Genomic DNA, 27,492 nt, shown 5'->3' on the forward strand with positions numbered 1-27,492 from the left:
TAAGGACACAGTGATACCTAATATGTTTTTTTTTTTTTTTTTCAGTTTTTTTATAAAATAAGGGGAAAGGGCTTTTTTTCATTTTTATTTTATTAATTTTATTTAAAAACCCTTTTTTTACTTTACTTTATTTATAATTCACTTTTGGGGGTCTGATCCCCTTTGCAATGAATTACAATAGATCTGTATTGTAATGCATTGCCTGTAAGTGTATGACACCGAGTCATACACTAACAGGTTGCCTAGGAGACCCAGCCTGAGGCTAAATCTCCTCGGCACCCGTAGAAGGCAGTTCCCGATGCCGTGCAAGGCATTGGACAGCCTCTGGACGGCATCTGGCTGCCTTTTGTCACAGCAGTGCGGGGACTCGATGCGATCGCTCACCTGACACAAACCTCTTCTAAGTCGAGGTCAGTGCGGACCACGGCAAAGAAGGGGTTAATCGGCCGCCATCGGCTTTTACGGCGATGCCGGAGGATACAGCAGGGGCCCGGCTACCACGGACTGTCGGGCCCTTGCAGTGATCGCGCGTGCACCGCTTAGGTGCCCGCACGATCACTATAATGTACTATTACGTCAAATTGCGGGAACTCAGTGGGCCCCATGACGTAACAGTACGTCAAAGGTCGGGAAGGGGTTAAAAAGTGGGTTTTGGAAATTTTCCATAAAATTTTAAGAATTGCTTCTAAACTTCTTAGCCTTCTAACGTTCTAAACAAAATTAATGAAATTTACAAAATGATGGCAACATAAAGTAGACATATGGGGAATGTTAACCCCTTGAGGACTCAGCTCTATTTCACCTTAACCGCCTCCGGGCCGTCAAACGCAGGATTGCGGTCCGGAGGCGGTCGATTCTCTCCTCTTCGACGGACAGATGCGTCATCTCGCGAGACGCAAGATTTCCTGTGAACGCGCGCAGAAACGGCAGGTAAACGAGTGCATCTACAGCCTGCCAGCGGCGATCATTCGCTGGCAGGCTGTAGATGCGATTTTTTTTAACCCTTGAAAGGTATATCAAACGCTGTTTTGTTAACAGCGTCTGATATACCTGCTACCTAATCCTCTGGTGGTCCCTTTTGCTTGGATCGACCACCAGAAGACACAGGTAGCTCTGTAAGTAGCACCAAACACCACTACACTACATCCCCCACCCCCTGTCACTTATTAAACCACTTATTAACCCCTGATCACCCCCCTGTCATTGATCACCCGCCTGTAAGGCTCCTTTCAGACGTCCGTTTGTGTTTTGCGGATCTGCAAAACACATACGGACGTCTGAATGGAGCCTTATAGGGGGTAAACACCCCATATAGACTCCCTGATCACCCCCCTGTCATTGATCACCCCCCTGTGAGGCTCCATTCAGACGTCCGTATGTGTTTTGCGGATCCATGGATCCGCAAAACACATACGGACGTCTGAATGGCGCCTTACAGGGGGGTGATCAATGACGGGGTGATCACCCCATATAGACTCCCTGATCACCCCCCCGTAAGGCTCCATTCAGACGTACGCTTTATGGCCCCTAAAATGCCAGGGCAGTATAAATACCCCACAGGTGACCCCATTTTGGAAAGAAGACACCCCAAGGTATTCCATGAGGGGCATGGCGAGTTCATAGAAGATTTATTTATTTTTGGCAGGAAATTTTTATTTATTTTTTCTCACAAAGTCTCCCTTTCCGCTAACTTGGGACAAAAAGTTCAATCTTTCATGGACTCAATATGCCCCTCAGCGAATACCTTGGGGTGTCTTCTTTCTGCTATTCTCCTTATATTGAGCATACGGGTAATGAGATATTTTTTTTTCCGTTCAGCCTCTGGGCTGAAAGAAAAAATGAACGGCACAGATTTCTTCATTTGCATCGATCATTGTGGATAAAAAAATCTCTGCCCAAAAGAAAAAAAGAAAAAAAAAGGAGGGGAAAGGCGTCTGCCAGAGCATAGGCGCTCCGCCCAACATCCAAACCCACTCAGCTCGTATGCCCTGGCAATCCCGATTTCTCGATTCACATCAATCGATGTTGATAAATAAATCATTGCCGGGATTTATTTTATATTTTTTTTTATATCTTATATACAAAGTGTTTGCCAAAGCATATGAACAACACCCCTCATCTCATAAGCCTCGGCAAACGTATATTTTTTACTGCAGAGCAGAAATCTCGTCTTGCAGTGGCGCATACACCGACTTTTGTGTTATCTGACAGCAGCGCAATGCTTCTGTCAGAATGCACATCAGTGCTGCAGCTGGTTCATCGGTTGGTCCACCTAGAAGGTTAAAAAAAAAAAAAAAAACGCAACGCAATAAATTTATTAACATTAACTTTATATAACATTTGAACAGAACATAAACTTTAGAAACAGAACATAAACTTTTTTGCTTACCGGTGATTTTTTTTTTTTTTACCTTTATAGGACAAACCTCTCCTTCCCCATGGGACAATGTGCAAAGTGCAAATCGCCCAGAGATGTGGCAAAGTACATTATGCACTTTGTCCTAGGTGAAAGGAGAGGTTTGCAGCAGCTGTGAGTGAAAGGGCCGTAAGAGCCCTGTGTGCCTGTCCTGTGTCAGACAATCCCTATGCTAATAGTGTACCTGTGTGTGGTACTTCCGTAAACACTCCCCTAAGCATAGGGCAGGGTGGTCAGGGCAGACAGAAATAGCGAGTGTCACGCCTTATTCCACTCCTGCTACAGTCACGACATCTTTTTCAGGGTGGCGCTTGGGTTGAGGTACCAGCAACGACATTGGGGAAATGTCGCTCGTGTAGACGGCTCACTACACTGGTGGATGGGGCCCCGGAGGTTCTTGATGATCTCTTCCTGAAATGTGAGGAAGGATCCTGTTCTCCCAGCCTTACTGTAGAGAACAAAACTATTGTACATAGCCAACTGAATTTAATATACAGACACCTTCTTATACCAGCGTCTGGTGCGGCGGGAAACTAAATAAGGAGCCAACATCTGGTCATTGAAGTCCACCCCTCCCATGAGCAAATTATAGTCGTGGACCGAGAGGGGCTTTTCAATGACACTGGTTGCTCGTTCTATTTAGATTGTCGTGTCTGCGTGAATGGAGGAGAGCGTGTAAACGTCACGCTTGTCTCTCCATTTCACAGCGAGCAGTTCTTCGTTACACAAGGCAGCCCTCTAACCCCTTGCAAGACGGGTGGTAACGAGCCGCTGGGAGAAGCCCCGGCGACTAGGTCGCGCGGTGCCACAGCAGCCAATCTGTTCTATAAACAAATGCCTGAAGAGGGGCACACTTGTGTAGAAATTGTCCACATAAAGATGGTACCCCTTGCCAAATAAGGGTGACACCAAGTCCTAGACTGTCTTCCCACTGCTCCCCCGGTAGTCAGGGCAACCGACTGGCTCCAGGGTCTGATCTTTACCCTCATAGACACGAAATTTGTGCGTATAGCCTGTAGCCCTTTCACAGAGCTTATACAATTTGACCCCATACCGGGCGCGCTTGCTTGGGATGTATTGTTTGAAGCAAAGGCGCCCGGTAAAATGTATCAGGAACTCGTCTATGCAGATGTTTTGCTCAGGGGTATACAAATCTGCAAATTTGGTGTCAAGGTGGTCTACTAGGAGCCGAATTTTGTGGAGTCGGTCAAAAGCTGGGTGGCCTCTGGGACGAGAGGTGCTGTTGTCACTAAAGTGCAGGAAATGCAGGATGGTCTCAAATAGTGTCCTGGACATGGCAGCAGAGAACATGGGCATGTGATGAATTGTTGAGGAGAAGGCCCAGAAAAGTTTTAAATTCGGAAACTTGGACGGGTTTCCACCGGAAGGACTGGGCATAAAAGCTTCCCGGGTTGGCGGATATAAATTGAGTGGCATACCGGTTTGTTTCTGCCACGACTAAATCCAAGAGCTCCGCAGTCAAGAACAGCTCAAAAAACCCCAGTGCCGATACGATCTGAGCTGTCTCAACCCGAACTCCAGACTGGGCGGTGAAAGGGGGAACTACTGGTGCGGCTGAAGTTGGGGGCTGCCAATCAGGGTTTGCCAGCACCTCAGGGACTCTAGGGGCACTATGGGCTTGTCTGTGCAGTGGCTGCGACGGGGGAACTAATGCACGCGCCACCGTACCAGCTTCAACTGCCCTTCTGGTGCTCGCCACTTCACCATGTTCTACAGCAGTGCTGGTACTAGGTCCAGGATGGACTGCGCTGCTGGTGTATGCCTCACCACGTAATCCGACAGCGCCAGCCCCACTCTGCTGCCCTTGAAGCGGATCCTGCGCAACCTGTGGTCTAGTAACACGGGGCTGGGTACGCCTGGTGGTATCAGGGACCTCAACCTCATCGGCCGAACTTTGGGTCAGACTGCCACTGCTTTCTACAGGTTCGTATTCTGACCCGCTGGATTCATCATATGAGGGTTCCCATTCCTCATCTGACTGGGTAGGCCTCTTCAGAAGAATACCCCTTACTTGCCATTTGGTCAACTAAATTTAGGGGGTATTCCCTGAGGCTACCCAAGAACAAAAGCAAGCCTGTCTAACAAATGGGAGGCTAGCGAAGTATCGGAAGCCGCTGCGATTGATAAAAAATATCAAAACTGATTTTTTTTTTTTTATCACTGCAGCGCTTGTAAAGTGATTGTGCAGTGATAAAAAAAATATATATATTTTGTCACTGCGGCGGGGCAGACATGGGTGAACGCACGTGTGGGCGACCGATCAGGCCTGATCGGGCAAACACTGCGTTTTGGGTGGAGGGCGAACTAAGGTGACACTAATACTATTATAGACCTGACTGTGATCAGTTTTCATCACTTACAGATACTATAAAAGTACCAATGCTGCTTAGCTAAACGCTAATCAGCGAATCAGTGACTGCGGTGCGGTGGGCTGGGCGCTAACCGACGCTAACTACCTAACAAAGGGGCCTAAACTAACCTAAAACCTAACCGTCAATACTAGTGAAAAAAAAAAGTGACATTTTAAACTGATCACTTTTTTCCCTTTCACTAGTGATTGACAGGGGTGATCAAGGGGTTAATTGGGGTGATGGGGGGGTGATCTGGGGCTAAATGTGTTGTGTCTTGTGTACTTACAGTGATCTGTGCTCCTCTGCTGGGACCAACCGACGAAAAGGACCACTGGCTTGTGATTCGTTTTTTAAAAAATCACCAGCCTGCCAGCGATGATCATTGGCTGGCAGGCTGGTGACGAACTCTTCCTTTAACGTTTGCCGGCCCGCAATGCGCATGCGCAGGCCGGCTATGCGTGTAATCTCGCGTCTCACGAGATGACGTGCCGTAGCGTGAAGGAGGAATGAATCGACCACCTCAGGGAACGCAATCCTGCGTTAGGCGGTCCAGAGGCGGTTAATATTTTTTTCCAGTTACAAAGCAAGGGTTAACAGCCAAACAAAACTCATTATTTATGGCCCTGATTCTGTAGTTTACAGAAACACCCCATATGTGGTCATAAACTGCTGTACGGGCACACGGCAGGGCGCAGAAGGAATGCCATACGGTTTTTGGAAGGCAGATTTTGCTGGACTGTTTTTTTTGACACCATGTTCCATTTGAAGCCCCCCTGATGCACCCCTAGAGTAGAAACTCCAAAAAAGTGACCCCATTTTAGAAACTACGGTATAGGGTGGCAGTTTTGTTGGTACTAGTTTAGGGTACATATGATTTTTGGTTGCTCTATATTACACTTTTTGTGAGGCAAGATAACAAGAAATAGCTTTTTTGGCACCATTATTTTTTTGTTATTTACAACATTCATCTGACAGGTTAGATTATGTGGTATTTTTATAGAGCAGGTTGTTCACGGACGCGGCGATACCTAATATGTATACAATTTTTTTATTTAAGTTTTACGCAATGATTTCATTTTTTAAACAAAAAAAAAATCATGTTTTAGTGTCTCCATAGTCTGAGAGCCATAGTTTTTTCAGTTTTTGGGCGATTACCTTGGATAGTGTCTCATTTTTTGTGGAATGAGATGACGGTTTGATTGGCACTATTTTGGGGTGCATATGACTTTTTGATTGCTTGCTATTACACTTTTTGTGACGTAAGATGACAAAAAAAAAATTGTTTGTTTTTTTTTTTTTTTACGTGGTCACCTGAGGGGTTAGGTCATGTGATATTTTTATAGAGCCGGTCGATACGGACGCGGCGATACCTAATATGTATACTTTCTTTTATTCATGCGAGTTTTACACAATGATTTCATTTTTGAAACCCAAAAAAAATAAATCATGTTTTAGTGTTTCCATAGTCTAAGAGCCATAGTTTTGAGGCGATTATCTTGCATAGGGTACGATTTTTGCGGGATGAGATGACGGTTTGATTGGTACTATTTTGGCGTTCATGCAACTTTTTTGATCACTTTTATTACCTTTTTTGGAAAGTAAGGTGGGCAAAATTTCAATTTTCTCATAGTTTTAATTTTTTTTTTTTATGCCGTTCACCGCGTGGGGAAAGTAACATGACCGTTTTATAGATCCGGTCGTTACAGACGCGGCGATACCCAATATGTGTAGTGTTCCAAAAAAAGAGGCAGCACTCCAATGTAAAGGTGATGTGACCCGCTTTATTCCCCTCTGCACTCTACACTCTGGTATACCCACTGGCCACCAATGAATATTCAAGAGGAGGCGGGCGGGAGATCCCGCACTGCCTGCAACACCCCAATATATTGACTCACATTTTTGACTATCATGAAGTACAATGTGTCACGAGAAAACTATCTCAGAATGGCTTGGATAAATAAAAGTGTTCCAAAGCTATTACCACACATAGTGACACATTTTTTCAAAAAATGACCTGGGCAGAAGGGCGAAAACTGGCCCGGGGTAGAAGGGGTTAAGCAGATGATCTTCTGCTACTATCACCAACTGAGAAAGGTCTCCAAGATAACCTGAAAATCCCAGAGAAGTTCAGTAACACGTGGGCACTGCCCATCAATCCAAAGAAAACCAATATCATGGTGTTCCAGAAAAGAAACCGGAAAGCAGCCGGGCGTCCTCCCTTCCTGCCAAACAACTGTCCACTTTCAGAAACTGACAGCTACACCTACCTGGGCCTAGAAATCAGCCATTCAGGGAGTTTTAAGAAAGCCATGGAAACACTGAAAGACAAGGCGAGCAAAACCTTCTACGCCATCAGAAGGCGCCTGTATCCTCTTAAGGCACCAGTGACCATCTGGCCTTAAATCCTTGACACCATCATCACCCCAATTCTCCTGTATGGCAGAGAAGTCTGGGGTCCAGACACTTACCTAGACTGGGCAAAGTGGGACTCTGGGCCAACAGAACTTTTCCTACCTAGAATTCTACAAACACCTTCTCCAGGTCCACAGGAGCACCTCAAACAGCGCCTGTGGAGCAGATCTGGGCAGATTCCCACTCTACTTTGCAGTTCAGAAGCCGGTGCATAATAATATCAAATCGTTTTTTTTACACAATAAAAGCACGCAGATCTATGGAGACTGGGTATTGCAGATGTGCTAGTGGCCATCTAGCAACCCATGTCCTCAGCTCTATACCCAAAATCCTGGTGACAGGTTCCCATTTAATAGGCGGTTTATTCAAGCTTAATATTTTATTTTAAACACATTAAAACTTAATTAAATTACAGAAAGTCAAGCTATTTTAAAACTTTATTGAGTTGTAGCCTGACTATACCATATTAGGACGTGTCCAGACTGTCTGATTGACAGAATAAGGGGTGTGGCAGTGGGTAGAGTGGGTGGGGTCATGGGCTAGAAAAGGGCGTGGCCACCTGAGTTTGACAAGAACAGTAGTGTTATACTATTTTACTTTTCATAATTAATTTCAAATTTGAACATTTTGTTAAGACAATAAAAAAACATGGATGACACAAAAATATAAATCTTACTGTTGCCAATTCATCAAACTTTCCAAACAGTTCATTTAAAAGCTTGACCAGTTCTTGAGCTGTGCACTGGGAAGCCAAACTTGTGAAGCCAACAATATCTGCAAACAAAATGCTGAAACAAAAAAAGATGATACATATTTTTTTAATACATTGAGTTATAATCCTCTAAAATTGTCAAAATCTCTAACAAAATTTAGAAATTGGCTAATGAATTTTTAATTGAAAAGTGCTTTGCTGGTTGTCTAAGTAAAAATGTTATAATACTGGCAAAATAATAAAAATAAAACTTACTTTGCTTTCAAAAACCGGAAAATGTTGAGAACTGCCAGATCTCCATTGACTACAACAGGATCCGGCTGCTTTCTGGCAAAAATGCTGGCCATCAGACAGACAAAAGGTCCTGCATGCACGACTTCTTGTCTAGCCAAGAGTCGGCATTATGCCGGAAAGTGGACAGATCCTCAGTGGTTTCTGGCATTATTCGCCAATGGAAGATACTGTGAACGGGATTATACCAAAACAGCCTGTCAGATTTCAAAATTCTGATGTTAAGGTAGTGTAAGATATTTAACAATTTTACCAGCAGCACAGCCTTACTGCCTGAAGCTTTCCTGAAAATCTGCATCTCTAGGTAGCCAAGACAATATCTACCAACAAAACCTATATTATAAATACAATGATATCCAGAGATTGCTCTAGAGACCACAAGGGCAACACCATGAAGAAGAATTCACACTGCTCCTACTCCCAGGATTATGGTCTGGTGTAGTATAATATACTGTAGTAGGACCCCTCTAGTTTTCATTTCAGGTACAATAACAGTTCGACATCACATAGGTCGTAGAACTGTAGCACATCTGGGATGTCATTAGGTGGCAATTACAAAGGGAGCTGCCAGCTGCGAATCTTGATGATTTCTGCGCCCAAGTGCATTCAGCATGCAGAATATTGCACAGGCAAACATTAATAACACGCCAATACTGAATAAATCAAGATGTTTTGGATATTTTGTTTCCATATTTTTATCATTTGCTTATCCTATGATTTTCATAATTCTATGACTTTTCCTTCATGGTATTTGTTACTAAAGGCTCATTTGCATATATTAAAACATCAATTTTCTCAGCAAAAGTGGACATCAGTAAAACAAAATATGTTGGAAAACCCCTTTAACTGTCACCTACAGATTTTTTCTCACATATAATCAAGTCCTTTATAAATATTAATAGCCCCTTAATTGAGCTCACTGGCAGGGATCCTGGTGGGTCTGAATCAAGGGATTGTAGTGCTCTTGCGAGTGGCACATCCCACCATTGTTTAAAAAGGAAAAGAGGCCCATCTGTCTATGCACATTGCTTGCCATAGATTGTAAAGATATATGAAACCCAGTCAAGCCATGCAAATTACAGTACAGACTCAGCAGGACAAGAAAATAGCGGATTGGTTTTGTGGTGGCTTAAGTAGTGGATAAGTATATGGGATATGGATAAGGATAAGATGACGTAATGACTGACAATTAATGCAACTGGAAAAACAGTGAGTGTGCTTAGATGATGAATACAGTATGTAAATGCATTGTTTCGATAAGCTTCTGTACACAAGATTTATTTCTATCCAATGTTGCATAAATTTTTCACCAAGATCTTGCATTGATGATGGTAGAGTCTGACTGCTGTGCAAAGCCTTCTCCAGCACATCCCAAACATTCTCAATGGGGTTAAGGTCTGGACTCTGTGGTGGCCAATCCATGTGTGAAAATGATGTCTCGTGCTCCCTGAACCACTCTTTCACAGTTTGAGCCAGATGAATCCTGGCATTGTCATCTTGGAATATGCCTGTGCCATCAGGGAAGAAAAAATCCATTGATGGAATAACTTGGTCATTCAGTATGTACAGGTAGTCACCTGACCAACTGCAGCAACCCCAGATCATAGCACTGCCCCCACAGGTTTGTACAGTAGGCACTAGGCATGATGGGTGCATCACTTCATCTGCCTCTCTTCTTAGACTCCTTTCACACTTGCGTTCAGGTGTCCGCTCGTGAGCTCCGTTTGAAGGGGCTCACAAGCGGCCCTGAACGCAGCCGTCTGGCCCTAATGCATTCTCAGTGGATCCACTGAGAATGCATCCGCCTGGCAGCGCTCAGCCTCCGCTCAGTGAGCGGACACCTGAACGCTGCAAGCAGCGTTCGGGTGTCCGCCTGGCCGTGCGGAGGCGAGCGGATCCGTTCCGACTTATAATGGAAGTCAATGGGGACGGATCCGCTTGAAGATGACACCATATGGCTCAATCTTCAAGCGGATCCGTCCCCCATTGACTTTCAATGTAAAGTCGGAACGGATCCGCTCAGGCTACTTTCACACTTAGAAAATTTTTCTAAGTTATAATGCAGACGGATCCGTTCTGAACGGAGCCACCGTCTGCATTAATATGCGCGGATCCGTTCAGAACGTATCCGATCGAACGCTAGTGTAAAAGTAGCCTTACTCTGATGTGCCCATCACTCTGGAACGGGGTAAATCTGGACTCATCAGACCACATGACCTTCTTCCATTGCTCCAGAGTCAAATCTTTGTGCTCCCTAGCAAACTGAAGCCTTTTTTTCTGGTTTGCCTCACCGATTAGTGGTTTTCTTACAGCTACACAGCGGTTCAGTCCCAATCCCTTGAGTTCCCTTCGCACTGTGCGTGTGGAAATGCTCTTACTTTCACTATTAAACATAGGCCTGAGTTCTACTGTTGTTTTTCTTCAATTTGATTTCTCCAAACGTTTAAGTGATCGCCGATCACGATCATTCAGGATTTTTTCCCCGCAACATTTCTTCCTCGAATAGGATGGTTCCCCACTATCCTTCCAGTTTTTAATAATGCGTTGGACAATCTCCTTAGATGTTCTCTCGGCTTGATGCATGCCAATTATTTGACCCTTCTCAAACAGACTAACATCTTTTCCACGACCAGGAGATGTGTCTTTCGACATGGTTGTTTGAGAAATGAAAAGCAACTCATTGCACCAGTTGGGGTTAAATAACTTGTTGCCAGCTGAAAGATAATCGCCCATGCAGTCATTCTCCAATAGGAGGCTCATAATTATTTGCTGAGTTAAATGCAGGTGACAACCTTTTTTTGGGACAGGAAGTGTATATTAAGAATATATTTAACATCTACAGACATACATATATTGTACATGGACCACCTAGATTCACACTTTCATGTTCCGGGCAAAAGATCAATGTTGCAAAAGGCAAAATCTTTTACCTAACGAGGACATTAAGTTGAAAATATTACTGGCAATGCAAATTATAATGCCAATAATAATCTGTAACAAACTGTGCATGAGTCAAATAAGAAGGCTGGGGTTGCACAGCTATCCATCTGTTCACCATCTGCTGCAATATAAGAGATGATGTTAATTATTTAGTTATACTATGAAAGTAATTTAATATCTACCCTCAGGTTAAGTGCCAAGTAAACCAAATGCAGACAGACACATATGATGCTTTGAGATTTTAGGCAAGAATGACACACACAGGGAACCTGTCACATTGAACAAGATTCCTGATCTGTATGCAGGAAGAGCAGGGCAGTTTTATATACCGTATTCTTCGCTCCATAAGATGCACCGGCCCATAAGACGCACCTAGGTTTTAGAGGAGGAAAATAAGAAAAAAAAATTTTTTTATTACACCTCAGGTCAGTCCACCAATCAGACGACCAATATTAATCAGGCCTCAGTTCACAGCCCCAATCAGATGCCCAATGTTAATAAGACCTCAGATCAGAGCCAAATATAAATAAGACCCCCAATCAGACCTTATATAAGACCCCCATGCCTCATATCAGTTCTCCATGCCTCATATCAGGCCCCAGCCATATGTGATCAGCCCCCAGCCATATGTGATCACCACACAGCCATATGTTAATCAGCCCCCAGCCATATATAATCAGCCCCCAGTCATATATAATTCAGCCCCCAGTCATATATAATTCAGCCCCCAGCCTCAGATAACAAAATAAAGCACTTACCTCTCCTGCTCCTGGAGCCGCCGCTCCTCACCGCCCGCGATCTTCTTCCTTCTCCTCCTTCGGCTGTGCTGTGAACTGGCGCGCACAGCGTGAGGTCACAGAGCGCCCTCATGCTGTGCGCAGACTTCACAGCTGACAGCCAAGGACCAGTAAGCAGTGAGAACAGAGCCTTCACCGCTTCCTGGTCCTCCGATACTAATGAGCACTTCCATAATGGAAGCCCTCATTAGTATTCGCCCCATAAGACGCAGGGTGCATCTTATGGGGCGAAAAATACGGTGTGTGTATATATATATATATATATATATATATATATATACACATACACACACACACACAGTGCTGCCCATGATTATTCATACCCCATATTTTGACTTAAAGTTACTTTTATTCAACCAGCAAGTAATTTTTGGAGGGGAAATGACATAGGTGTCTCCCAAAAGATAATAAGACGATGTACAAGACGCATTATTATGAAAAAAAAAAACATTACTCAGCTTTTATTTACATTTGAGCAAAAAGTGTCCAGTCCAAAAGATATTTATACCCTTCACAAACTGTGACAGTATGTGGGAAAATCAAAAGTTCTATACCATTCCAAATAGTCCAAGCTGTTCTAAAGCATCCTAATTATCCTGATTACCGTATATACTCAAGTATAAGACGAGTTTTTTGGCACATATTTTTGTGCTCAAAAAGCCCCCTCGTCTTATACTCGAGTCTAGGTCTGTATTATGGCAACTTACATTGCCATAATACAGACCATGACATGTTGGGGGCCGGAGAAGCTGTTACTTACCTTTACAGCTGCTCCAGTCAGCTCCCAGCACGTCCGCGCGGCACCTCTGTTAAGCTCCCAGTGTAAATCTCGTGAGACACGCGGGCTGCGAGATTTACACCGGCAGTAAGTAACGGCCCCTGCACAGCCTCCCCTCCCCCTGGACAGCCCTCCCTCCCCCTGGACAGCCCCCCCCCCCCTCCCTGGCCAAGTATGAAGTAGGGAGGGGTATTTTCTTGATTGCGAAAATTCACAAAAAATTAGCATTCAAATTTTCGCATAAAAATTTGCATGAACTGGTATTTTCCCAAAAATCGAATATTTGCTTTAGTTGTTTTTGTACTGTTAAAGTTATTGTTGATACCATATTGTTTCTTTGAAATAAATATTCAAAAACCTTTAACCTACTGATGCCTCAATTAATGTAATTTTATTGGTACGGTATCTATTTTTATTTTTGAAATTTACCAGTAGCTGCTGCATTTCCCACCCTAGTCTTATACTCGAGTATATACGGGGTAATTGGGAACAGCTGTTTTAATCATCTAAACAGGTGAAAAACAGCAGCTCTTTGCAGTTGGTTTGTGGACAGTCATGGCTAAGACAAAGGAGCTCAGTGAGGACCTGCGGCTGCGCATTGTGGCTGATCACAAGTCAGGAAAGGGCTACAAGGCCTAAATGTTTTCAAGTTCCAGTGGCTACAGTGCAAAGTATTATTAGAAAATACAAGATGTTCCGCACTGTGGAAAATCTCAGAGGACGTGGTCGGAAGCCAAAAGTGACACCTGTGCTGACCAGGAGGATAGTTAGAGAGGTGAAAAAGAATCCAAGGATCACCACCAAGGCCATCCTGGTAAATCTGGGCTCGACTGGTGGAATGTCTCAAGGCAGACAATCCAACGGACACTGCATACTGCTGGGTTCTACCGATGCAGACCAAGGAGGACGCCTCTTCTCCAGATAAGGCACACAAAAGCTCGCTTGGCCTTTTGCAAAAGCTCATCTGGACAAAGTAGAAGACTTCTGGTCTTCTGTGTTATGGTCAGATGAAACAAAAATGTTATTGTTTGGTCACAATGATGTTTCCTTCAGTTGGCGTAAAAAAGGAGAAGCCTTCAACCCAAAGAACACCATCCCCACTGTCAAACATGGTGGTGGGAACCTAATGCTTTGGGGGGGGGTTCAGCCAATGGACCAGGGAACCTAATCACAGTAAACGGCACCATGAAAAAAGAGCAATACATGAGGATTCTCAATGACAACATCAGGCAGTCTGTAGAGAAACTTGGCCTTGGGCACCAGTGGACATTTCAGCATGACAATGACCCAAGACATACAGCAAAAGTGGTGAAGAAATGGTTAGCAGACAACAACATTAACATTTTAGAGTGGCCCAGCCAGAGTCCAGACTTGAATCCAATTGAGAATCTGTGGAGGGAGCTAAAGATCAGGGTGATGGCAAGAAGACCCTCCAACCTGAAAGATTTGGATGGGCAAAAATACCTGTGGAGACACGCAAAAAGCTGGTCTGCAATTATAGGAAGCGTTTGATTGCTGTAATAGCCAATAAAGGCTTTTCTATTGTTTATTGAGAAGGGTATGAATAATTTTGGACTGGGGACTTTTGCTCAAATGTAAATAGAAGCTGAGAAATGTTTTTTCCCCCCAATAATGCCTCTTGTACATCGTCTTATTATCTTTTGGGAGACACCTATGTCATTTCCCATCCAAAAATTACTTGCTCGTTGAATAAAAGTAACTGTAAGTCAAAATTTGCCAGGGGTATGAATAATTATGGGCAATTTATATATAAAAACACACACACACACACACCCACACTAGCAGAAGGACCCGACTTCACACAGCTATATTTCATCTATTTCATTTACTGTTTGTGTGTGTCATTAAAAGATATTGACAGTATCCATTATAACAGTGACATCTACAGTACCCCTCCCCTTTAACAGTGAACTCCACAGCTGCCTGCCCCCTTAACAGTAACATCCACAGCGCCCTCCCCTTTAACAGTGACCTCCAAAGCGGCCGCCCCTGTATTAGTGAACTCCACAGTACTCAGTCTCGTTCACAGTGATTTCCACAAAAACCCATTAACAGTGACTTCCACAGAGCTCCGTTGCCTTACAATGTGACCTCCACAATACCCTGCCCCCTTAACACTGAACTCTATAGCGGATTGTACCCTTAACTGTGATCTCCACAGTTCCCTGCCCTCTTAACAGTGACCTCCACAGCAGCCTTCCCCTTTGATAGTAACCTCCATAGCGGCCACCCTTTATTAGTGACCTCCACAGTACAACATTTCCTTAACAGTGATTTCCACAACACCCTGTGCCCTTAACAGTGGCCTTCACAGCAATCTGCCCCTTAACACCGACCTCCATAGTGTACCATCCCCTTAACTGTGACCTCCACAGCAGCATGCCCCTAGGTTAACCATAGGTCGGTTTTAGGCCGGACAGTCCGGCTTTCAGACTCCCTGTCCTCCGTCCAGCGCAGGGCCTGGATGGACACAGGGATGTCCTTTTGAACATCCCACTCTCAGACAGCAGCACTGTGCTGTCTAAGCGTGAGCTGCAGGGAGAAAGTCACCCTCCCACCCCTGAAGCTGACAGAAGTTGATTATTACCTTCATTTGCTGCGGAGTGGGAGGGGGCATGGCCTAAACGAGTCGGGGGTGTTGCTTAGCGGGACCTGGGGGAGGGGTTTTTAAGTCTGTCTTTGGAGGGTGGCTTGAATGCCACTCTACCTGCCCCTTTAACTGTGACCTACACAGCACTCCACTCCCTTAACAGTGTCATCCACACTTCCCTACCCATTTAAAGCTGATCTACAGCAGTAAAGAAAAATCGCTGGGTTGTTATGGAAATCTGGTGTAAAACTCTGTGTATGTGGAGACTAAGGCCCTACGAGCTTCTATTGGCTGATAAGGGTCATGTGACCAGGATTCTATTGGCTAATGCATTTTTTGGGAATATCTCAGAAACGGTATGTGTTAGAGAGCTGAGACCCGGTCTAAAACCTTCCCAGACACCTGATGTACCTGTGTGCCAAATTTTGAGATTGTAAATGTGACGGTGGGGATTCCATTTTCTGACATACGCATATATATATATATATATATATATATATATACATATACACACAGTACAGACCAAAAGTTTGGACACCTTCTCATTCAAAGAGTTTTCTTTATTTTAATGACTATGAAAATTGTAGATTCACACTAAAGGTATCAAAACTATGAATAAACACATGTGGAATTATATACATAACAAGAAAGTGTGAAACAACAGAAAATATGTCATATTCTAGGTTCTTCAAAGTAGCCACCTTTTGCTTTGATTACTGCTTTGCACACTCTTGGCATTCTCTTGATGAGCTTCAAGAGGTAGTCACCTGAAATGGTTTTTACTTCACAGGTCAGGTGTGCCCTGTCAGGTTTAATAAGTGTGATTTCTTGCCTTATAAATGGGGTTGGGACCATCAGTTGCATTGTGGAGAAGTCAGGTGGATACACAGCTGATAGTCCTACTGAATAGACTGTTAGAATTTGTATTATGGCAAGAAAAAAGCAGCTAAGTAAAGAAAAACGAGTGGCCATTATTACTTTAAGAAATGAAGGTCAGTCAGTCCGAAAAATTTGGAAAACTTTAAAAGTGTCCCCAAGTGCAGTCACAAAAACCATCAAGTACTACAAAGAAACTGGCTCACATGCGGACCGCCCAGGAAAAGAAAGACCAAGAGTCGCCTCTGCTGCGGAGGATACGTTCATCCGAGTCACCAGCCTCAGAAATCGCAAGTTAACAGCAGCTCAGATTAGAGACCAGGTCAATGCCACACAGAGTTCTAGCAGCAAACACAACTCTAGAACAACTGTTAAGAGGAGACTGTGTGAATCAGGCCTTCATGGTAGAATATCTGCTAGGAAACCACTGTAAGGACAGGCAACAAGCAGAAGAGACTTGTTTGGGCTAAAGAACACAAGGAATGGACATTAGACCAGTGGAAATCTGTGCTTTGGTCTGATGAGTCCAAATTTGAGCTCTTTGGTTCCAACCACTGTGTCTTTGTGCGACGCAGAAAAGGTGAACGGAGGGACTCTACATGCCTGGTTCCCACCGTGAAGCATGGAGGAGGAGGTGTGATGGTGTGGGGGTGCTTTGCTGGTGACACTGTTGGGGATTTATTCAAAATTGAAGGCATACTGAACCAGCAGGGCTACCACAGCAACTACAGCATCTTGCAGCGGCATGCTATTCCATCCGGTTTGCGTTTAGTTGGACCATCATTTATTTTTCAACAGGACAATGACCCCAAACACACCTCCAGGCTGTGTAAGGGCTATTTGACCATGAAGGAGAGTGATGGGGTGCTGCGCCAGATGACCTAGCCTCCACAGTCACCAGACCTGAACCCAATCGAGATGGTTTGGGGTCAGCTGGACCGCAGAGTGAAGGCAAAAGGGCCACCAATGCTTAATACTGGGGGGGCTTGGGGGGGAGGCGCACTGCGCCACCAATGCCTAATATTGGGGGGGAGGGGGGCGCACTGCGCCACCAATGTCTGATACTGGGGGGCTTGGGGGGGCGCACTGCGCCACCAATGAAGCTTAATCTCTAATTTATTCATATACAGGAGGCGGGAGCTGGCTGCAGAATCACATAGCCGGCTCCCGACCTCTATGAGCAGTAGCTGCGATCCGCGGCACCTGAGGAGTTAACTACCGCAGATCGCAGCTACAGCTCATAGAGGCCGGGAGCCGGCAATGTGATCCTGCAGCTCCCGCCTCCTGTAGATGAATTAATGTGATATTAAGCTTCATTGGTGGCGCAGTGGCCACAGCCCCTCCCCTCCTCTTGTCCCCTGTCCTCCCATTGGCTGGAGCGGCAGCAGCAGCACAGGGGGAGGAGACACTGCTCCTTCTCCCCTGTGCTGCTGCTGAGGGAACACGGAGAGCGCTGTCAGCAGCGCGATCTGTGTTCCCAGGACGTTATCGGAATATCGGCAAAATAAATGCCGATACCGATAACGTTCAAAATCCTGAATATCGGCCGATAATATCGGTAAATCCGATAATCGGTCGATCCCTAGTATATAATTCCACATGTGTTAATTCATAGTTTTGATGCCTTCAGTGTGAATCTACAATTTTCATAGTCATGAAAATAAAGAAAACTCTTTGAATGAGAAGGTGTGTCCAAACTTTTGGTCTGTATTGTATATATATATACACACACAAATTATAACTTGTATTCTCATGTGCAACCCTACTCTTTCAATGTGCATTTAGAGATCATGGAGTAAGATCACGCACTGGACCCCTAAGTAGTAAAAGTCCTGTGAATTCAACCAATAAGTTAAAAGTTATACTGAATCTTTTCCTACAAAACTATATAGAGATCTGTTCAGCTTTACCTGCTCTGTAACACAATGCTGAAATATCAGACTCCTTATTCAATGTGACAGGCTTCATTTAACCCAATGTGATGCAGACCCCTCTGTACCCCTAATTCATAAACAGGAAGTTGTTTTCATTGTCTGCCACGTTACTGAAAGCTGCAACCTGGTCATCATCACACTGTTAACAGTAACAATTTTTTAAATGTCTCTTATAACTGTTACTGCCCCAGTTAAACGGGGAATACAGCTCCACTGCAGAGATGATCTGGGCTTTCTAAGACCCAGCAGCTCCTGCAGTTACCTGGTGATCACTAGGATGGGAAAAGAAAGTGTCTTGGCCATTTCCTAATATATGTACAGGGCGCTTATTGAGAGCAGTGTATACAGTGCAAATGAGTCGTTATATTGATCAGAGGATGTTTAGTACAATTCAAAACATGCAATGGGATTTGAAATGCAATGCAGAGAGTGAAATGCGATGCAATCAATGCAAAATATGTGTCTGAACTTTACACTACATGGGCTGACATTTTGTAATCAACAATATTCTCAAGTGCATTTCAATGTCAGTTATACCCAGTCTTTATCCACTTAATACTTAACCTTACATTTATCTAATGTATAATAAATCTCATCTGCCACCTCTCTGTCAAAGCCTTCCACTCTCCAAATCCCCCTAAAACATCAGTTTATCCTCTTCTGTGTTGATTACCTCTCAGAGCTTAGTATTATCGTTATGGCCTATGCTTGAAATTATACTGTAAGCCTTCTGCAAGGTCATGACATAAACACATTAAAGAAAGAGGGCCACAAAGGTAGCTGTCACCCTATCTGTTTTTTTTTTTTTAAGTAACACTCATTTTTCCCCATATTATACTCTGTACATCTTTCCAATGTACCTGACTAGCGCTACCTTTCTGTATTACCAGGAAAATGCACAAAGGTTGGAGCTAGCAGATCACATGACTGCACAACGGCTCTTGAATATTTCGTAGTCAGGGATGATTGTACATGTATCAACACAAAACTACAGAGTGGCAGAATTGTGGGTGATGGATGAAATGTCACTGTAAAGGGAACCTGTCGTCATGAAAATGCTAAATAATCTGCAGGCAGAATGTTAAAGAGTAGGAGATGCAGAGCAGATTGATGTAAAGTTTTGTTGGAAAACATTCAGTAAAACTTGTATTTCATTCATTTAAATCCCTTCTCAATTAGGGATTTGAAGTCTAGAAGGCGGTCCTATCAAGGAGGCAGACCAAACAGTGATTGACAGCTATCGCTGTATAAACAGTGATGGAGGTAAGGCTGTCAATCACTGATAGGACTGCCCTCTTGATAGAACCGCCTACTTGACTTCAAAGACCAGAATTAGCACAGAGATAAATTAATAAACAAGTTTTACTGAATCTTTCTCCATAAATTGTATGTCAATCTGCTCAGCATCTCCTGCTCTATAACATTTTTAAGAGCTCCTGTAGAAAATCAAAGGTGTAATCTGGTTGCTATGGGCAACTAAGCCAGTTTTCCTTTACACCAATTTGATAAATCACCCTCACCATGGCCAACATGATGGGTTCCCTTCAGGGTAGATAAAAATAAATGATTTAAAAAAATAAAATAAAAGGATTTTCTTGATTTAAATCAGATTTTTTTTTATATAAAATGCTTTTTGAGGAAAATATATTACTATCCAAAGGTTATTCCATCATGAAATAAAGATTAGTTTTTTAATTATGTAGAATAAGGCTGTACGTGGACTCCCATATTGTTGAATGGATTAGGCAGTGGCTGAGGGACAGACAACAGAGGGTTGTAGTCAATGGAGTATATTCAGACCAAGGTCTTGTTACCAGTGGGGTACCTCAGGGATCTGTTCTGGGACCCATATTGTTTAATATCTTTATCAGCAAAATTGCAGAAGACTTTGATGGTAAGGTGTGTCTTTTTGTTGATGACACAAAGATTTGTAACAGGGTTGATGTTCCTGGAGGGATACACCAAATCGAATAGGAAACGCACCCTAGCAGCTTACACTCCTAGCAATCAGTCTCTAACAGCATACAGTGCATCCCCCCAAGAACGAGTTGAGGCTCCGTGTTGAGGGTCAAGCAGTGGTCAGCCAGAGCTGTGGGTTTATTGTTCTTATATAACATTGTTACACACTAGTACCACCCACAGGGTTTTGTAAAAACAACCAATAAACATGTACAATACAGTAAAACACTCCCACACAAAATCCTCCCCTCTGCCTGTGATACAATTACCTTACACAATAGGTTAATGTAATTATCACAGGCAGGAGAATACACAATGTCTTCTGTCCTGGAGATAACCGAGGAGTAATTCAATTATCTCTCAGGACAAAGGGAAATCGCCAATACACACATGGAGACAATAGGACAGACATCACTACTCAAATATTCAATTTCCCACCCATTACAGTAAACACAGACATTTAACATATCCCCAGATGGCTTAGATCTGAGCGCTCAATATATCCAAACAGCGCCCAGATGCCACAAACACAGTCAAATCGCCATGGGGTTTAAGTATAGCATTGGCTGATGAGAGGGCCCATAATCCTGGGGCAAGAGGCTTTCTCACGTGCAGAATTCTCACCCGCGTGAAAGAGACCTTACAATTTTGCTACCGTTTAGAATTACGCAGTTCAGTGCGTCAATACTAGCGTGTTCGTAGAAGGGGACTTTTAATTGCACCTCTGTTAATTACAGAAAAAACTGTTGTAATTTTGCTACCGTTTATCAATGCACAATTCAGTGCATTTTAGTGTGTCAATACCATTGTACTGTGTTTTCATATCTGGAACAATCAATTGTGCCCTATGTTTATAAAAAAAAATAAAAAATAGAAGCAATTTTGCTACTATTTATTAGTGCATCAATAAAAAAGTACAGTGTGTTCGTACCGGGAAAGCTTAACCCCTTCCGAACATCTGCCATACATGTACGGTGCAGCGAGAAGCGACTTACTGATAGCCACCGTACATGTACAGTGCACTTATTGGATGGGTGCAGAAACCGCGCCTGTTCAATCAGTGGCTGGGACCTGGCTGTTCCCGACAGCTGAGCCCATGCTGCATCCGCTGGCATCGGCACAAACCCTGATGCTGTCTTATTAATTCCTTGCATGCCGCTGTCAACGCTGACCACGGCATGCACAGAGTTTGTGGAGGGAGGGAGCTCCCTCTGCAACTCCATCGGGTCCCCACACTGTAGTGATGGGGAACCGATGGCAGCTATGGAAGCTTAGTCTGCAAGCTACAGAAGCATATTAGACCCAGCCAAAGGGCTGGGTCGCAAAGGCACTCACTTGCATTACAATACACAATATAAAAAAAAAAAAAAACTAAAGATACACATATTAGGTATTGACGCAGCTGTAATGACTGGTTCTATAAAAATATAATATGATCTACCCGTCAGATGAACGGTGTCCCAAAAAAAAAATTACTCCAAAATAGTACATTTTTTAATCATTTTGCCTTACAAAAAGTGTAGCAGTGAGCTATAAAAATGTAATATGTACCTCAAAATGGCACCACTGAAAATGCTACCACAACTCACAAAAAATGAGTCCCTACACAAGACGATCCTCAGAAAAATAAAAAAAATATGGGTCACACAAACCGGATTCTTCTTCCAAAAAAAGCTTTTATTGTGTAAAACTAAAAACTAAAAAAAGACATTTTAAGTATTGCCGCACCTGCTCTATAAAAACATCACATGATCTTCCCCGATGCTGTAAAAAATTTTTTTTTTTTAAAACAGTATAAAAGCAGCCATTTTTGCATAATAGCGATAGATTAAAAAGCAGTATATAACTTTTAAATGGTACCAATGAAAATGTCAACTAATCTTGTAAAAAATGAGCCCACACAAAAGACGATCGGCAGAAAAATAAATAAATATGGCTCTCAGAAAATGGTGAAGCTAAAAGATTTTTTTTTTCAACAATGTTTTTTTGCTAAAGTGGCAAAACTTAAAAAAACTAAAAACAAAACAACTAGATAAAATTGGCATCCCTGTAATCGTACTGACCAGCAGAATAATGGTAACATGTCATTTTTTTTAGTATGGCGTTTGCCGCAATAAAAACAAAAAAACAAAAAGCAATGGCAGAGCTGCCGCCTTTTCTTTATCCTGCTTCCCAAATAACTAAATAACAAGCAATCAAAAAGTTGTATGTACACCAAAATAGAACCCATGATAAAGCTCAGTTGAGTGAAAAATAAAATGTAAAATTGTCAGAAAATGGCTGAACTGGTCTGCAGAGGCTGATCAATAGCAACATGGCGCCCATAAACCATTCCATCAAAATCTGCCCTCCAAAAACCATATGGCGCTCCTTCTCTTCTGATCCCTGTCATGTGCCCAAACAGCAATTTAGGACTACCGTGTTCTGGAAAAAATGCTTAACAAAATTTGGGGTGCATTACTTCTGTTAACCCTTGTAAAAATGAGGAGCTTATGCAACATTTTATTGGAAGAATAAATTTACACAGCCAAGTGTTTCTAAATTCTATGAAACCCCTTTGAATTAAAATGTAAAACCTGAAATTTCACCACCATTTTCCTTTAATTCTTGTGAAACATATAAGGGGTTAACAAAGTTTGTAAAATTAGCTTTGTATAACTCGAGGGGTTCAGTTTCTAAAATGGGGTCATTTATAAGTGGTTTCTACTAAGTAAGTCGAACAAAATTGAATTGGTCTTTAAAAATAAAAAAATTGCTTCCAAAATTCTAAGCCTTCTAACGTCCTACAAATATTACAAAATGATGGCAACATAAAGTAGGCATATGGTGAATGTTATTTAATAAGTATTTTATGAGGTATCACTAGCGGTCTTAAAAGCAGAAAAATGTAAATACAGAGAACAGTAACTTTTTCAAAATCTCCTCTAAATTTGGGATTTTTTTAAATACATAATGCTAAAACATATCGACCACATAAAGTGACACATTTCAGATTTGCATAAATAGGCCTTGTCAGGAAAGTGAGAAATGGTGATGTCCTGAAGGGGCTAATTGCACCTGTATTTCTTACAAAAAAAAAAAAAAAACACTGCTATTTTGCTAACATTTAATAATGAAAGGAGAGAGAAGAGGAGGGGAGGCGTTGTGGCCACTGCGCCACCAATGTTAACTCACTCATTCATTCAAAAGGAGGTGGGAGCTGGGGGGCGGAGCTAGCCGTGAGCCGAGATGGCCGCTTAGTCTCAGAGCTCCTCACAGACGCTGCTGCCTTTCTAGCATAACGGGTGCTATATTCCCCTGTCATGGTGAAAACTAACAAGGACAGAAGTGACTCTGCCTCAGGCATGCAGAAACCAAGTCATACCCAAGCTGAGATGGATCGTTTTCTTAAAAAGAGAAGTTTCTCCCCGGCACACAGATCCAAGATGGCGCCGGAGGGTGCCAGAGCTGCAGCGCAGACCGAAGACTCGGATGGAGAAAGTTCATGCGCCATGTCGGAAGGGGCAGAGAATGTGGATCTCCCGCTGTCCAGAGCCTTCTTCAAAAAGACATTATACAAAGCGCTGCAACCCCTGCACAAAGACATCTCGGACATTAAAACTGAGGTAAAACAAATCGGGGGGCGCGTCATGGCATTAGAAGAAACGCAGGTGGCGATGGTCTCCCACGGGGAAGCTGTCCAAAAGGTCCTACAAGGCCATAACTCCTATATTACTTCTACTCTTCTCCACTTAGAAGACCAGGAGAATAGAAGCAGGCGGAAGAATGTCCGAATAAGGGGGGTTCCTGAGACCGTGCCCCCTGGGGAGATCTCTAATGCGGTTGTGGCCATTTTCACTTCTCTAGTGGGAGAGGAAAAAGCCTCCCAGATTATAATTGAGAGCCCACAGGGCCTTGAGCTCAAAACCGCCTGAAAATGGTCCCCCAAGGGATATAATCTGCAGACTTTTGAATTATCTGGACACTGCTGCTATACTACGGGCCGCAAGAGAATCGAAGGAGACTTTATACAATGGAGCCCGCATACAGTTCTACCAAGATTTAGCTTCCAGCACATTGGCGAAAAGAAGAGCACTAAAACCCGTAACGGAAGCGCTCAGATCGCACAAGCTCCCAGTAAGGTGGTTGTTTCCCTTCGGCCTGGCCACTTCTAAAGCGCGACAACAGATTATTATAAGAACACCGCAGGACTTAGCGGATGCATGGGAAAAGCTTGGGATTGATCCTGTGGAGGTACAACCCTGGATGCCGGTACCTGAAGACCTGGGTATTCCTGACCTGCCAGAGATTCCTACATGGCAGGTTGTAAAGAAGCCAAAGTCTCCAAAGAATAGGAGGATCACTTGAGGAACTGTGCAGCATTCCTTAGCATCTCCTCCTCAATCCCATGGTCACCTAGCTCTGTTGACCGTAGAGGGTCATTTGGAGACCCTCTAATAATAACCGTTTTAAGGTTCCATACGTTATGGTCTAACGGTGATACATAAATGTTTTTTCTATAATCACCTTATGACACTGTTGATAGATCATTTGTGTAAGCCTATGATTGGGCCGGACTCACTAGCCATCAATTTAAGGTGGTAGGTGGGTCTGAGTCCACATCCGCACTCTCTCCTCAGTGTCATATCTTATCTTATCTGCAACAGTCTTATTACTTATAATGACTTTTCGTACCTTTTTAGATTTACCTGCATTTGTTTTACAGGTTTCTCCACCCGTTTATATTTAAGGTGTATTATTAGATATTTGCATAAGGCAGCCAGTCTAGATGCCAAAGGTTATTCCCCCCTCTCAGCCGGGGTGGGGTGTTTCTGCGGGGCGGCCCTGCCCTCCTCGGATTTCATCTGGGGGTGGCGAGGCTTGGCCCAAGGAAACGCCACCACCTCAACTTCAGAACACACTTCTCGGGTATGCTTACACCTGGTTCTTTACTGATGTTTTCTGTAAAAATTGGTTTCCCCTAGTTATTCATACCCTCAAGGCGCTTAGAATGCAAACAATGTCATTGGTCTTAATGAGATATGGCTAGCTTAAAAGTTTTGTCCCATAATGTGAATGGGCTTAATGCCCCTCAAAAGAGAAGACAGATCATCAACTTGCTTTATAAACAGAAGGCTGATATAGTTTTATGGCAGGAAACCCATTTCCGTCATAACCATATTCCCCGTCTTCCCGAGTCCAAATACTCCCAATGGTTCCATGCTACCCACTCATCTGCCTCTAGAGGAGTTTCGATAGCTATAAGCCCATCTATTCCTTTCCACCTTGTTAAAACTTATATTGACCCAGAAGGTAGTCTACTTATCATCCAAGGTACCATCTTCAACTTTAAGATTACAATAGCAAACATTTATGCCCCTAATTCTCGCCAGGTCCCATGGCTGATCAAAACGTTTAAGAAAATTAAAGACTTCTCTGAAGGTATGTTAGTAGTAGGCGGGGACTTCAACATTTCGCTTGATACCCCCACAAATAAATCCTCCAGCCTAAATAGAAAACAAATATAGTGAGATTGATGACTGCCTTGGCAGAGTTGCATCTGATTGATGTCAGGAGGACTTTACACCCTTCAGAGAAAGATTTCACTTTCTTTTCACATGTCCACAACTCGTAAAGTAGGTTAGATTATCTATTTATACCAGATTCCTATATTCAATGTGTTCAAGGTACTGAGATAGGGAACTTAGTGGTTTCGGATCATGCCCCCATCCATATGTCTCTATCCTTACAGTGCCTCCCACATAAGGCATGGTCGTGGCGGTTAAATACCACACTACTGGAATCACAAAACCACCTTGACGCTTTAGGGGACAAATTAGAGAATTATTTCAGATATAATGCCACCCCTGAAACCTCCACTCCAATACTTTGGGAGGCCCACAAAGCCTATATAAGGGGAGAACTAATTGCCTTGGGTTCATATGTTAAAAAGAAATCGACAAAGGAGCTACTATCTCTATTATCTCAGATACAGACACAAGAAAAACTGCATAAATTAACAAACTCAGAAGTTCACAAAGAAGCTCTAACAATTCTCAGACGGAAAGTTAAAGACCTTCTCAATATTAAAGAAACCAAGTCCCTCTTACGCTTAAAGAGAAAAAAATTATGAACACAGAGATAAGGGAAATAAAATGATGGCCTGCTTAATTAAGAAGAGGAGGGATAAAACCTTCATCTCATCAATTAAATGTGACTCCTCCTTAAGAGTTACCTCCACTCCCCTTATAGCTAAATCTTTCCAGACGTTTTATTCTAATCTATACAATCTCTCTGTCCCAAACACTGACTTAGACCCCGCTGAGAAAACCAGCATGAGTCCCATAGAGAAATTTCTATCCTCGCTTAAGGTTCCCTCGCTTTCAGAGGAAGAACAGCAGTCGCTCCTTGAGCCTTTTTCCATATCTGAGGTAGAGAGGGTACTTGGCTCTATCCCCATAGGGAAGAGCCCAGGTCCAGATGGCCTCCAAATCATTTATTACAAGAAGTTCAAGGAGCGGTTGCTCCCCCACTTTACTAATCTATGCAACTCACTGTTGAAGGGTGCGTCTTTGGCTCCTCAGGCCTTAAGGGCCCATATAACTATCCTACATAAAGAGGGAAAGGACCCTGAGGAATGTGGGAGCTACAGACCTATCTCACTATTAAACTGTGACTTGAAATGGTGGTCTAAATTGCTAGCGTACAGGATTTCCCCTCTTCTTAATAAACTTATCAACCCAGAACAGGTGGGGTTTGTCCCAGGAAGAGAAGGGAAACATAATATATGGAGTTTGATCCACTTGATTCACAATTCCCAAGTCACAAAATCACCTATGCTATTACTAGGTACAGATGCGGAGAAGGCATTCGACAGGGTTAACTGGGATTTTATGAGAGCCACCTTACTAAAATGTGGTTTCCCCTCGATATTCGTCTCGGCCATTTTTTCACTATATTCATGCCCTACAGCGCAAGTGCTGGTTAATGGGACCCTGTCGGATGCCTTCCCCATTAAAAACGGGACCAGGCAAGGTTGCCCCCTTTCACCCTCTCTTTTTATTTTATGCCTAGAAATGCTTCTCCTTAAATTTAGGCAATCAAACAAGATACAAGGCATATCTCTAGGTCAATACCACCATAGGTCTGCTGCATTTGCAGATGACCTGTTAATAGTAATCTCCAATCCTGAAGAAGCACTCCCTACCATTATGTCCTTATTTGATGAATACAGTACAGTGTCCAATTTTAAGATAAATTTTTCTAAATCAGAAGCCCTCCCTATTAACATACCAAACAATGTATTATCCTCACTTAAACGCTCCTCCGTGTTTAAATGGCCCACATCATCAATTAAGTTCTTAGGTGTAAATGTCCCTGCCAATTTGAACTTGCTGTTTAAACTAAATTATATC

The 27,492-nt window shown here is 43.2% G+C and overlaps 1 protein-coding gene across 1 annotated transcript in view; it reads right to left on the reverse strand.

The window, feature by feature from the left end:
* ADCY1 (adenylate cyclase 1) overlaps positions 1-27,492 on the reverse strand; it is a 435,025-nt gene that overhangs the window by 322,738 nt on the left and 84,795 nt on the right. The window contains exon 4 of the mRNA XM_044294968.1: positions 7,877-7,988. Within this exon, the coding sequence (XP_044150903.1) occupies positions 7,877-7,988 (112 nt within the window). The remainder of the gene's footprint in view (positions 1-7,876; positions 7,989-27,492) is intronic.

This window comes from Bufo gargarizans, chromosome 5, assembly GCF_014858855.1.
Source record: "Bufo gargarizans isolate SCDJY-AF-19 chromosome 5, ASM1485885v1, whole genome shotgun sequence".
In the NCBI taxonomy this organism is placed as follows: domain Eukaryota; kingdom Metazoa; phylum Chordata; class Amphibia; order Anura; family Bufonidae; genus Bufo; species Bufo gargarizans.